At 46.9% G+C, this 13,014-nt stretch overlaps 1 protein-coding gene across 8 annotated transcripts in view; it reads left to right on the top strand.

The window, feature by feature from the left end:
• The first annotated feature begins 2,751 nt into the window (after window positions 1-2,751).
• MTA3 (metastasis associated 1 family member 3) overlaps window positions 2,752-13,014 on the top strand; it is a 187,273-nt gene continuing 177,010 nt past the window's right edge. For 5 of the 8 annotated variants that reach the window (XM_028831591.2, XM_028831590.2, XM_015112218.3 and 2 more), the window contains exons 1-2: window positions 2,754-2,789; window positions 4,463-4,530. In XM_028831591.2, coding sequence (XP_028687424.1) covers window positions 2,762-2,789; window positions 4,463-4,530 — 96 coding nt within the window. In that variant the 5' untranslated portion in view covers window positions 2,754-2,761. 8 annotated transcript variants of the gene reach the window in all.

The following is a 13,014-nucleotide window of genomic DNA, read 5'->3' as shown; positions in this document are numbered from 1 at the left end:
AACTCCGTCTCAATTTTTTTTTTTTTTTTTTTTTTACCATAAGCCTTTGAGGTAGGTATCAACCAGTAGTAATATTTTGTAATCCCTCTTGAGGCTCAGAGAGGTTAAGTAACTTGCTCAAGGTCTTTATAGTTAAACTCCCAAACTAGGAGTGATGTTAGGGCTGGTTGATGACAAGTTTGTGGTCTAAACCATGTAGCTAAGAAGGGAGACGTGCCTTTGCTTTTTTAAAGGTGCAGGCTTTCCACCCTTCTTTGCTTGAAACGTTTCTTTCAATCTACAAACATTTGCTGAGCTCCTTTATGTGTGAACCTCTCTGGAATTAGGACATAGAAAAGTTTCATAGGCAAAGTCCTATATTCAGCTCTTCTGATTCTCTGAGTCCATGATTCGTTGGTATTTATTCTTCAGATACTGAGCATCTACTATGTCAGCTCAGAAATGTAGAGGACATTGGTCTAGGAGCTGGAGATGGAAGAGACTAACATAGAGAATCTAGAGTAAAAAACAGTTCCAAGTACTGCCACCATCATTACCTCCTGCTAGTCCCCTTCAAGTCTTTGAGGTCTTTCATGGGGTGCTGCTGGATAAGGCTGTTCCTAAGGGGACGTAGGGAGTTTTCTTGGCATCTTTCACCATTTATTGTGGTTAGCACAGTCATCAGAAACACCTGGCAAGAGCACTAAGCTGGGGAAATGAGACAGGCACACAATGAAATAACAAAAACAGGGCAAGATTTTGAAGGAGGAGAAATTGCTTATGAAAAATTAATGGGAAAACACCCTAAAGCTTGTGATCCACTTCTATGCACTTTATGGTTTCTAGATGGTCTTTGCACTTGGAGAAAGACTGTGGTTCAGAACATTCTAGGCCAGAGAAAAGGGCTGATTTATAATCCCAATATTGCTGCCAGTTTACTGTGTGATTCCAGGTGAATTATTGAACCTATTTATGTGTCAGCTCAGAAATGGAGTGATGTCAGTTTTGTCAGAATGTTTTTGGTGGGATCTCTGGTAAATGTTGAATGACAGCTATGCAATGTGCAGAACAGAACACTTTTGCTTTCTTCTCTGGGTCAGAATTTGACACATGGCTCAGAATTTGACACACAGCAGAGAACCCTTGGGAATCTGTGGTTTCCTGGGGTTAAAAAGAAAGCAAGAGACACCTGTTATTTGCACGGTGCTCTGTGTTCCCTGGTTTAAAAAGCACTTTCAGATATCATCACAACTGATCCTTACCACACCTGTGAAGGGGGAATTCGCGTTCCCATTTTATAGACGAGGAAACAGGTCATAGAGTCAATGTAATTCAATGGTGCTTTCTTTTTTATTTTTATATTTTGCCTCAGCTACGCATAACTTTTTTTTCACCTCAATACTCTGTGATAAGGGACCATCACAAATGTTATCACCAAACAACCGAAACACAACCTTCTTTTCTGGGGGCACCTCTTAGCCCCGCACAGATGTCAAACCCAGAGTCGACAGCACACAGCTGTGTATCACCAGACATTCCAAACAAGCCACCACACCAAGAAATCCTCTTCGTGTTTATTATGCACCAATGTCTGGGAGTACTTTGGAATGGACTGGCTTCTCTAAAGAAAGTTATTTGTGTTCGTTTGGGGGATAGCCAGCTAAGATTCAACGTTGTTGGTTTTTTTTTGTTTTGTTTCTGTGAGAGTAGGAAGGCCGTGAAAACAGAGGTTGTTTAGAGAATTGGCTTGGGACAATAATCATTTAGAAGCTTTAGGCACATAACCAGCTAAGTGTCCATCCATATCAAGCTGATTGAACAGAATCTCCTCTTTTTGGGGGTGGTGATTGTGAACTGTAGGGCCCTGTTCCCCCATGGACAAAGGAAGCCCCCCACTCCTAAAGGTCCCAGCAGAACAGGCCCTGCATATATAGGGCCTGTCTAGAGCCAGGGCCTCCATCTGGGTGTTGGAGAGTTGGTTCTGCTCAGCCCAGTTTTGGGGTGAACGATGATGCAGTTAGGGTAGCCTAGGAAGGGAGTTTTTCAACCTCTGTCCCCAGCCGGGTCTCTGGCGAGGCGGGAAGCACCCAGGGTCTTCCTGGCCCTAGAGCCTGCAGGCTCCAGGCCGGCCCCTTGGATCTCACCACGAGGAAGGCACCCTGCTGCCTGTACTTATTTGCGTCCAAGAGTTTGCATTGAGATTGGCGCTCGCCTACCAGGTCAGCCCCAGGGGGGGTCCCCAGGGACAGAGGTAGGAAAGGAGGACCTGTCTCGGGGTGGACAGGTGACGGGGTACACTGGGTGGGGCAAGAGGTGCTGGGGAGAGGCTGAGCCCCAGCCCCCACTCTAATTCTCTAACTGCCCCTGGTCCGCATTTGAGCGCAGGCCTCTGCCTCGGCCAGGACCCTGGCTCCAGGGCCCTCCACTTCCAGCGAGGCCCCCCACCCTCCCTCCCACTCTCCTTCCCCTCCCCCTCCCCCTCCCCCTCCCCCTCCCCCCCAATTCCCGCTGGTCCCGCAGCGCTCGGGCCTCCCCGGGCCTCCCCCGGCCCGGCCCACTAGGCTTCGCTAGCCTGGCGCTGGGGGCGGGCACCAGCCCCCACCCCTCGGCGTCCCCTCCCCTTCACTTCCCCCTCCCCCTGTCCCCTCCCTTCCCTCCCTTCCCCCCCGTGGCGAGGCAGCAGCGGAGGCGGCGGCGGCAGCGGCGGTCGAGGCTGAGGCTGAGGAGGTGGCGGCGGCGGCGGGCGGGGCTCGGCTCGGGCTCCGCGGGCGGGCGGGCGGACATGGCGGCCAACATGTACCGGGTCGGAGGTAGGCAGGCTCAGCCCGACCCGGCCCGTGTGGGAGCGGGCTCCGGGACCGGGGGGCCGGGGCGAGCGCACGCCAACTGCCGGGAGCCACTGGCGCCGGGGCTGAGGTCGCAGGGGGCGGGGGCGCCGGGGCCCGCAGAGGGGCCAGGACTCCCCACCCCCACCCCACCCCTCCCCTCCCCCCACGGGGGCTCGCGAGGGGCCGGGGCCACCTTCACCCTCGCACCCCGCCAGGTGTTTAGGGCCAGGCCTCTACTTGGGGGTACGAATTACCAGACACCTCCCTCCACGAAACCCTCATGGTGGTGGGGCCCGTCGAGCCCCCTGAGAAGGTGGCCTTCTCGCGTGGCTTCTAGGCGCTGGAGAGGATGAGGGGACATCCCCTCCCCTGCTTCTTCCCCACTCAGTGGGAGCCTGGGGTGGGGGTGGGGGCGGTGGGGGCCCAGCCAGGGGCCCAGCTGGACAGGCCTGTTTGCGGGCCTGCACCTTGCCGGGGCCCTGCACCTCGCCTTCCTCGGCCCCCCTCCTTTCGTTTCTGGTCCAGCCCCCCACGAATGGGGCTTCGTGGGACCTGGGAACCTCAGCCGGAGGTGGGGAGTTGAGCTCTGCCTGGACGTTTGCTCTGCTGCCTGCCTCCTTCCCAGTCTGCGGAAGAGAGAAATAAGGTCAAACAAACTTTCTCCCTACTCACGACGCCCTCCTCCCTCTTTCCTGGTAAAATAATAATTCAGATAAGTGGCGTGTTTGTATGAGAGACTGGCTCTTCCTTCTCCGCTCATTAGCTGAGCTTCTGATGGATGGTGGTGGGAATGGCCTGGCTAAATGAGGCCACTTTGCAGAAGACAGCGGCGAAAGAGCCACTAAGATAGACAATAACAATGCAGCTGCCTTTGAGATAAACACACAGTGGGAAGTTTCCAGCGAGCCTATCAGATGAGAGGAAAAGCCACACTTGAAAAATGTTATCTTTTTAGTTGAAAGCCTGCAGCAATTTCTTAATCACAAGACATTAAATGGATCTGGATTAAATATGGTAAAAGGGTAAAAAAGATGGTGATATCACCCCCAGGGCACTTTGCCTCTTATAATTGATCCCCCTGACCCGCTTTTTCCCTCATCTTCCCAGGTAGAGCTGTGGAAAAGTTTGTTAGTGTTCTTCCTCTTACCTGTTCTGCTCATCTGATTTTTTTTTTTTTTTTTTTTTTTTTTAAGTAGCGATTGAAATGTAGGTTGGACTGTGAAGCCTTTCTCCATGCTCTGAATGTGTCTTAGGTCAATAGTTTTATGTGAGAAGCAGCCTCCAGGGCAAATTGTATTGGAGGAAAAAGATGTGGAAGTAGTTATAGTACAGAGGACACATGTTTAGTGTGCCCCGACTACCCAGTGATAAGAGGTGTCTTTTTTGTTTATTATTAAAGAAATGACATATTGGGACAGAAGTCTAGGAGAAACTGATGAAACATTAATTGAAATGAAAATGCCAAGAAAATAAAGGTCCGTGAATAGTAGGCACATGAGAGAATATATTAAGGCTGCATTATTATGTTTGCTTTTACCAGTGAATGAATTATGAGCTTAATTTCAAACGTGAATTGCCTAACATAAAAAGTCTTGGATTGACAAATCTGAACTTTCTGTTGAAAATATTAAGTTCTGTACTTCCTTTAATTACAGATTATGTCTACTTTGAGAATTCCTCCAGCAACCCATACCTAATAAGAAGGATAGAAGAACTCAACAAGGTATATACACTGAGTGTTCTTAATTTTAATTTAAAAAATATTTATTTTCCCTTAACGGGTAATTAGGTAAAGGGTGGCCTGGTGCGGAGGCTCATGCCTGCAATCCCAGTAAATTGGGAGGCCTGGTGGGTGGTTTGAGACCAGCCTGTGCAACATAGTGAGACCCCATCTCTATTTTTTTTTTTTTTTTTTTTTTTTTTTTTTGAGACGGAGTCTCGCTCTGTCACCCAGGCTGGAGTGCAGTGGCCGGATCTCAGCTCACTGCAAGCTCCGCTTCCCGGGTTCACGCCATTATCCGGCCTCAGCCTCCCGAGTAGCTGGGACTACAGGCGCCCGCCACCTCGCCCGGCTAGTTTTTTGTTTTGTATTTCTTAATAGAGACGGGGTTTCACCGTGTTAGCCAGGATGGTCTCGATCTCCTGACCTCGTGATCCGCCCGTCTCGGCCTCCCAAAGTGCTGGGATTACAGGCTTGAGCCACCGCGCCCGGCCTATTTTTTTTTTTTAATTAATATAAAAAATAAAAATAGGGCTGGGCACGGTGGCTCATGCCTGTAATCTCAGCACTTTGGGAGGCCGAGGTGGTAGGATCACCGGAGGTCAGGAGTTCGAGAACAGCCTGACCAACATGGAGAAACCCCGTCTCTGCTAAAAATACAAAAAAATTAGCCGGGCATGGTGGCACATGCCTATAATCCCAGCCACTTGGGAGGCTGAGGCAGGAGAATCGCTTGAACCCAGGAGGCGGAGGTTGTGGTAAGCCAAGATCGTACCATTGCACTCGAGCCTGGGCAACGAGTGAAATTCCATCTCAAAAAAAAGAAATAATAATAATAAATAAAAATGAATGGGGTAAAGGGCATAAGAGATGGTTTTACTTTCAGTCCCAGACTCTTTGAAAGTTGAGATTTTAGGCCGGGCATGGTGGCTAATGCCTGTAATCCCAGCAATTTGGGAGGCCAAGGCAGGTGGATCACTTGAGGTCAGGAGTTCAAGACCAGCCTGGCCAACATGGTGAAACCCCGTTTCTACCAAAAAAGTACAAAAAAATTAGCTAGGCATGGTAGCATGCACCTGTAATCCCAGCTACTCAGGAGGCTGAGGCAGGAGAATCGCTTGGACCTGGGAGGCAGAGGTTGCAGTAAGCCGAGATCACCCCATTGCACTCCAGCCTGGGTGACAGAGCGAAATACTGTCTCCAAAAAAAAAAAAAAAAGAAAGTTGAGATTTTAGAGAGTTATGCAGGATTCTGAATTCCGACTATGCTTTTGCTTTTTAGTTACTGAATATTTAAAAGTCTGCAGATATTTTCAAATTGCTTAGAGCCTCTGAAAGAGCAGTTGACTTATGTAACTCAGACCCTTTTTATGTTTAGAGTCATAATGTGTATTTTTCTCTTTTTAGTGAATTAATATTTTCCTCTTCCAGGTTGAGAAAGAGGAAGCTAGGGAACATAATATTGAAAGGAATTGGCTGGCGGGTGCAGTGGCTCACACCTGTAATCCCAGCCACTTTGAGAGACCGAGGCGGGTGGATCACCTGAGGTCGGGAGTTCGAGACCAGCCTGACCAACTTGGAGAAACCCCATCTCTACTAAAAATACAAAATTAGCCTAGTGTGTTGGTGCCTGCCTGTAATCCCAGCTACTCGGGAGGCTGAGGCAGGAGAATTGCTTGAACCTGGGAGGTGTAGGTTGCGGTAGGCCAAGATCACACCATTGCCCTCCAGCCTGGGCAACAAGAGTGAAACTCCTTAAAAAAAAAAAAATTTGAAGGGAATTTGTAAAATTCTGGACTAGGCTAAATTGTCTGTGGTAGCTCACACCTGTAATCCCAACGTTTTGGAAAGCTGAGACCTCAGGATCCTTTGAGTCCAGGAGTTCAAGACTAGCCTGGGTAACACAGGGAAACCCTATCTCTACCAAAAAAAATAGCCGGGTATGATGGCACATGCCTGTAGTCCCAGTTACTTGGGAGGCTGAGGAAGATTGCTTGGGCCCAGGAGGTCAAGGCTGCAGTGAGCTGTGATTGCATCACTGCGTTCCAGCCTGGGTAACAGAGACTGTCTCAAAAAAAAGAATATGGTTTTGGTATAATAAATATAAAGTAGCTTTGTACCTTTGGCCCAGTTAAAATGTTTACATTAAGGTTTGTCTGTGATCGTAGATTATTAGGAAAACAGAAGCCTTATGATTGCAGGAGAAGAACCTTTTTTCGTTTTGTTTTGTTTTTTGAGATGGAGTTTTCACTCTTTTAGCCCAGATTGGAGTGCAGTGGCGCAATCTTAGCTCACTGCAACCTCTTCCTCTCAGGTTCAAACAATTCTCCTGTCTCAGCCTCCCAAGTAGCTGGGGTTACAGGCAGGCACTAGCACGCCTGGCTATTTTTTGTGTGTGTGTTTATTAGAGACAGGGTTTTACTATGTTGGTTGGGCTTGCCTTGAACTCCTTACCTCAGGTGTGAGCCACTGCGCCTGACCAGCGTTTATATAATGGAGGCACCAGAAAGCAGTCGTAAGCTACATGGACCATAGATTTTCTAATGATGCTTTGTTTTCCTTCAGACTGCTTTGAGGGTTGTGTGGCTTATGAGACTTCATAGTGTTAAAATCTTTGAGTCTGTCTAGCTAATACCTTTCCCTCAAAATGCCATCTGGTTACTTGTTCAGTTTTGTCCTGGGAAGGCAAGCCTGACCTAGGACGTTCCTACTTTAAAGAGCCTTGAGACCTTGGTTTGTTTTGGGAATATCTCAGGGAATTTGCATTATTTTTATTTTATTCCAGAGACAGGGAGACAGGGTCTGACTCTGTCATCCAGGCTAGAGTTCAGTGGTATGATTATAACTCGCTGTAACCTTGAACTCCTGGACTCAAAGCAATCCTCCTGCCTCAGCCTCCCAAGTAGCTGAGTTTACAGGCATACTTCACCATGTCCGGCTAATTTTTAGCAGAGACGGGATTTCTCCATGTTGATCAGGCTGGTCTCTAACTCCTGACCTCAGGTGATCCACCGCCTTGGCCTCCCAAAGTGCTGGGATTACAGGCATGAGCTACTGTGCCCGGCTTCCTTTTCTCAAAACGACTGTGCTACTGCATTTGCCTGTGTTAGTTGTCACCCAGGCTGGAGTGCAGTAGCATAGATCCCGACTTACTGCAACCTCCTCCTCCCGGGTTCAAGTGATCTCCCTCAGCCTCCCAAGTAGCTGGGATTACAGGCGCCCGCCACCAGGCCCAGCTAATTTTTTTGTGTTTTAGTGAAGACAGGGTTTCACCATGTTGGCCAAGCTGGTCTCGAACTCCTGACGTCAAGTGATCCACCCACCTTGGCCTCCCAAAGTGCTGGGATTACAGGTGTGAACCACCACACCCAGCCTAATTTTTAAATTTTTTTTTTTTTTTTTTTTTAGACGGAGTCTCGCTCTGCTGCCCAGGCTGGAGTGCAGTGGCCGGATCTCGGCTCACTGCAAGCTCCGCCTCCCGGGTTTACGCCATTCTCCTGCCTCAGCCTCCCGAGTAGCTGGGACTACAGGCGCCCGCCACCTCGCCCGGCTAGTTTTTTGTATTTTTTAGTAGAGACAGGGTTTCACCATGTTAGCCAGGATGGTCTCGATCTCCCGACCTCGTGATCCGCCCGTCTCGGCCTCCCAAAGTGCTGGGATTATAGGCTTGAGCCACCGCGCCCGGCCGTAAATTTTTTGTAGAGATGGCGTCTCACTATGTTGCCCAGGCTAATCTAGAACTCCTGTCTTCAAGCAGACCCCTATCTTGGTCTCTGAAAGCACTGAGAGATTTTACATTAAAAAAAAAAAATATTTAGTCTTTGAGACCACCAAATGAAGAGAATGGCCTCAAGTTTAGATCAGTCTGTGGGTGGGAACTGTTGGCATGTGATTCTGATCTTTTATGTTCTTGATGTATAAGAATTGAGGCAACTCGGCCGGGCGCGGTGGCTCAAGCCTGTAATCCCAGCACTTTGGGAGGCCGAGACGGGCGGATCATGAGGTCGGGAGATGGAGACCATCCTGGCTAACACGGTGAAACCCCGTCTCTACTAAAAATTACAAAAAACTAGCCGGGCGAGGTGGCGGGTGCCTGTAGTCCCAGCTACTCGGGAGGCTGAGGCAGGAGAATGGCGTGAACCCGGGAGGCGGAGCTTGCAGTGAGCCGAGATGTGGCCACTGCACTCCAGCCTGGGTGACAGAGCAAGACTCCGTCTCAAAAAAAAAAAAAAAAAAAAAAGAATTGAGGCAACTCCAAACTATTTACTGTATCAGTTTAATTAGAAAGTTAATTAGATTGAAATAGAAATCTTGACCTATGAGAGCCTGTATTCTTTGGCGGTCACTGCCCCTCTCTGACCTCCACTTTTGCTGAAAGCAGGTGGGAGCTCTGCCTTGCTTACTTGGCACAAAGTACAGTGGGCTCTTGGTTGTTTCTCCCTGCAACCACCTTAGGAGGACCATTTATTTGTATCCACCCTACCCCTCACCCCTTGCTCTTTTTTCCATATCATTTATCACCTCCAAATATACTTACTGTGTTTGTTTTCATTACCTGTCTTCCTAGAGTGTCAGCTATAGTGATCTTCTCTGTTTTGTCCAGTTATGCATTCTGAATGCCTTAGAATAGTTGTTGGCACATAGTTAAAGGCATTCACTAAATACTTGTTGAATTAATTTCTGAAATGTCTGATGTTAATGCTTATACATACATAGCTTTACTATTTACCAACTGCTTCAGTTCATTCATTTTACAAGTAATTTTGAGGACCTTCTACCAGCCAGGTACTTTTAGACAGTGAGAATGCAAGGATGATAAACAGGTCTAGTGCAGACAGACATCAACCATATAGTCCCACAAGTAAAAGTAAAATTGCAGCTGTGCTAAGTTTAGAAATGTCACAGCATGGTGCCCTGGAAACCTAACCTGGGATTCACATTTGTTACCCTTTTGAGCCTCACATAACCTTACACCTTAAGGTACCTAGATCATGCGTTGTTGTCTTGAGGCACACAGTAGCTAAATGATTGGGTTGCACATCTAGGTGAACATGGATTATTTCACACTCCTTTATCATTTCATTGCCATTTACTTCCAAAATGCCCCCGTCCTCCATCCTCATCTCCTCCCTCCCCCTACCTGTTGTCAGCACAGAGTCATCCATGTAATAGCGAGTCTCTGGGGCTGGGGGATGACTGTATTGTGAATCCATGTAATAGCGAGTCTCTGGGGCTGGGGGATGACTGTGTTGTGAGAGATGGGATTCTTTGTAATTTCACAAAATGGTAGTTTGAATGGCTAATTGAAATATTTACATAGGATCTTTATTTCTGAAGGGATGTGAAAAAGATATCTTATTTTAGGCAATTCATTAAGCAAATACTATTGAGTACCTGTTATGTACCAGCCACTATGCTAGGCTGAGAGACAGAACTGTGAGCAAGATGGACATGGTCTCTACCCATACATGGTCTACATTCTCATGAGGGAGACACCCGGAAAGACAAGTTGACGGGCATAAAGAAAATAGTAATAGTAATGCATTGTGTTAACTTGCAAGAAGGCAAGTGCCTCGACATAGAGAATGACAGGTCATTTCCTTTAGGTAGGGTGGGAGAGGACATTGAAGTTGAGGCCTAAAGGATGAGGAAGAGGGAACCATGGCAAGAGAAGCCAAAGGAGTATTCTAGATAAAGGCCCTGGGAAGATCAGAGGTGAAATTGGCTAGGTACGGAAAGTTAAAACATGATGGGAAAATCCAAATAATGATTTAAAAATACTTGAAGACAGGCATGGTGGCTCAGGCCTGTAGTCCCAGCTGCTCAAGAGGCTGAGGCAGGAGGATTGCTTGAGACTGGGGGTTTGAGACCAGCCTGTGCAACATAACAAGACCCCCCATGTCTTAAAAAAACCAAAACAAGGCAGGATGCGGTGGCTCACGCCTGTAATCCCAGGACTTTTGGAGGCTGAGGTGGGTGGATCACCTGAGAGGAGTTTGAGACCAGCCTGGCCAATGTGGTGAAACCCTGTCTCTACTAGAAATACAAAATTAGCTGGGCGTGGTGGCACATGCCTGTAATCCCAGCTACTTGGGAGGCTGAGGCAGGAGAATTGCTTGAACCCAAGAGGCGGAAGTTGCAGTGAGCTGAGATCGCGCCATTGCACTGCAGCCTGGGCAACAGAGTGAAACTCCCTCTCAACAAACAAAAAAACCAAAACAAAACCACCTCTGAACTGAAAATACTTACTCTGTTCTGATTGATAAGCTAGGAAAAAAAGGCTACTTGGGAGGCTGAGGCAGGAGGATCGCTTGAACCAGGGAGTTGGAAGTTGCAGTGAGCCGAGATCATGCCACTGCACTCCAGCCTGGCAACAGAACGAGACTCCATCCAAAAAAAAAAAAAAAATATATATATATATGTAAATTAACTCTTAATTGCTGTAATGCACTTAGCCTCAAACCTTGTACTTATTTCATTAAATGCCGTTAACAGTTGCAGACTGGCACTGGGCTGTAGACCCATGAGTAACAATGCTTCAGAAGAATGCTGGAGAGGGTGTGTTTGTAGAGGGGAAGAGGAATATGGTAGCCATAAGCTACCTAGTAGCCAAGTGAGTGCATGGTCAAGAAGAGACTATTTATGGCCGGGGCAGTGGCTCACGCCTGTAATCCCAGCACTTTAGGAGGCTGAGGCGAGTGGATCAGGAGGTCAGGAGATCAAGACCATCCTGGCTAACACGGTGAAACCTCGTCTCTACTAAAAATACAAAAAATTAGCTGGGCATGGTGGCGGGCGCCTATACTCCTAGCTACTCAGGAGACTGAGGCAGGAGAAGGGCGTGAACCCGGGAGGCGGAGCTGGTAGTGAGCCGAGATCGCGCCACTGCACTTCAGCCTGGGTGACAGAGCAAGACTCCGTCTCAAAAAAAAAAAAAAGAAGAGACTATTTTGAACTATGCTCCCTGCCCCCTAAGCAAGTTTAAATAATAATTTAATTAGCTTTGTATAGCATCCCTATTGGAGGAACTCACTAGTGAGGCAGAAAAAAATATGCCTAGAAACTGTTGATTTGGATTTTTTATTTTATTTTTTTGAGGTGGAGTGTCACTCTGTCACCCATGCTGGAGTGCAATGGTGTGGTCTTGGCTCACTGCATCCTCCACTTCCCAGGTTCAAGCAATTCTTCTGCCTCAGCCTCCTGAGTAGCTGGGACTACAGGTGTGTGCCAGCACACCTGGCTAATTTTTGTATTTTTAGTAGAGACGGGGTTTTACTATGTTGGCCAGGCTGGTCTAGAACTCCTGACCTCGTGATCCCCCTGCCTTGGCCTCCCAAAGTGTTGGGATTACAGGCGTAAGCCACCGCGCCCAGCCTGGATTTTTAATATCTCAAGAAGAGACAAAAATCACATTGAAAATCCAAAGCAACAGTTTCAAGGCATATCTCAAAAAGACAAAATCTCAAGAAGACAGAAATGACTAAGAGCTTATATTTGAAGTCACTGATAGATTTTATTTTATTTACATGGAAATCCTGGCCTGTTCATTTAGCAGACTGCTGGATCATTATTTCTGGAGAATGTATTTGATCACAGTATTATGAAATATAGAAGCACTTTGGTTAGAAATTTAATATGATTTCAATTTTAAGGGGCACTGTTTCCACAGGACTATTTTTTAATCTAAAATACTGCTGCTGAACTTCATAAAATTGACACATTTACTGCAGAACTTATATATTCTTCTTTGTATTTGAGTATATCTGTAAGACCAGATAAATTTCTGAAAATTTGTTCTCACATTTATTTGAAAATGGAAATCACAATAGCATTTTATTATAATCTGTGTGTTTTTACAGGGAACTTTGTAATGAATGATTGACCTTCTTGAGAGCTCTCAGAATTCTAGAGAATAGGAGAGCAGGAGCCTGGGCCCCAGCTGCAGTAAATGACAGCATAACTGAATTTTTTTTGAAGCCATCATACTTTGGAAGAACCTAACTGAATATTGATTGCATTGTAGACTAGCCAAAAAGAAATGAGAGTTTCAGTGTTCATAACTCAGGGTTTTTAATATGTTTAGTTGTGGAGGTAAACTAAGTACTGCTTTAGAATATTGACTCTTAAGAGATTCGTAGACTTCCTTGGGCTAGAGAATGCCTTTCCAGGTCACCTGGTCTATTCGGTATTATGGCTGCTTCCCACCTGCAGAGCTTCACTGTCCATGGAACATGGGATACTTAGGGGAGGGCTTGGTGATTTTACACTTAGCTTGTGCTTTCTGGGAATGGGTTTGGACAAGGTATGTTTACATGACTGAAATAAATTATTTCCGTCAGTTGTGGCTTTAAAAACTGGGGGGATTAGTTTCTTTTTCTTTTTTTTTTTTTTAAGGCTAGTTAATTGAAGCAGTGGGGGGGATTAGTTTCTTAAAGCTAATCAGTGTTAACTGTGTCTGGCTTTAATCATTAAAGGGTCTAATCAGTTT

Source organism: Macaca mulatta, chromosome 13 (assembly GCF_049350105.2).
Source record: "Macaca mulatta isolate MMU2019108-1 chromosome 13, T2T-MMU8v2.0, whole genome shotgun sequence".
Classification (NCBI taxonomy): domain Eukaryota; kingdom Metazoa; phylum Chordata; class Mammalia; order Primates; family Cercopithecidae; genus Macaca; species Macaca mulatta.
This window is presented reverse-complemented; position numbering and strand designations above follow the sequence as displayed.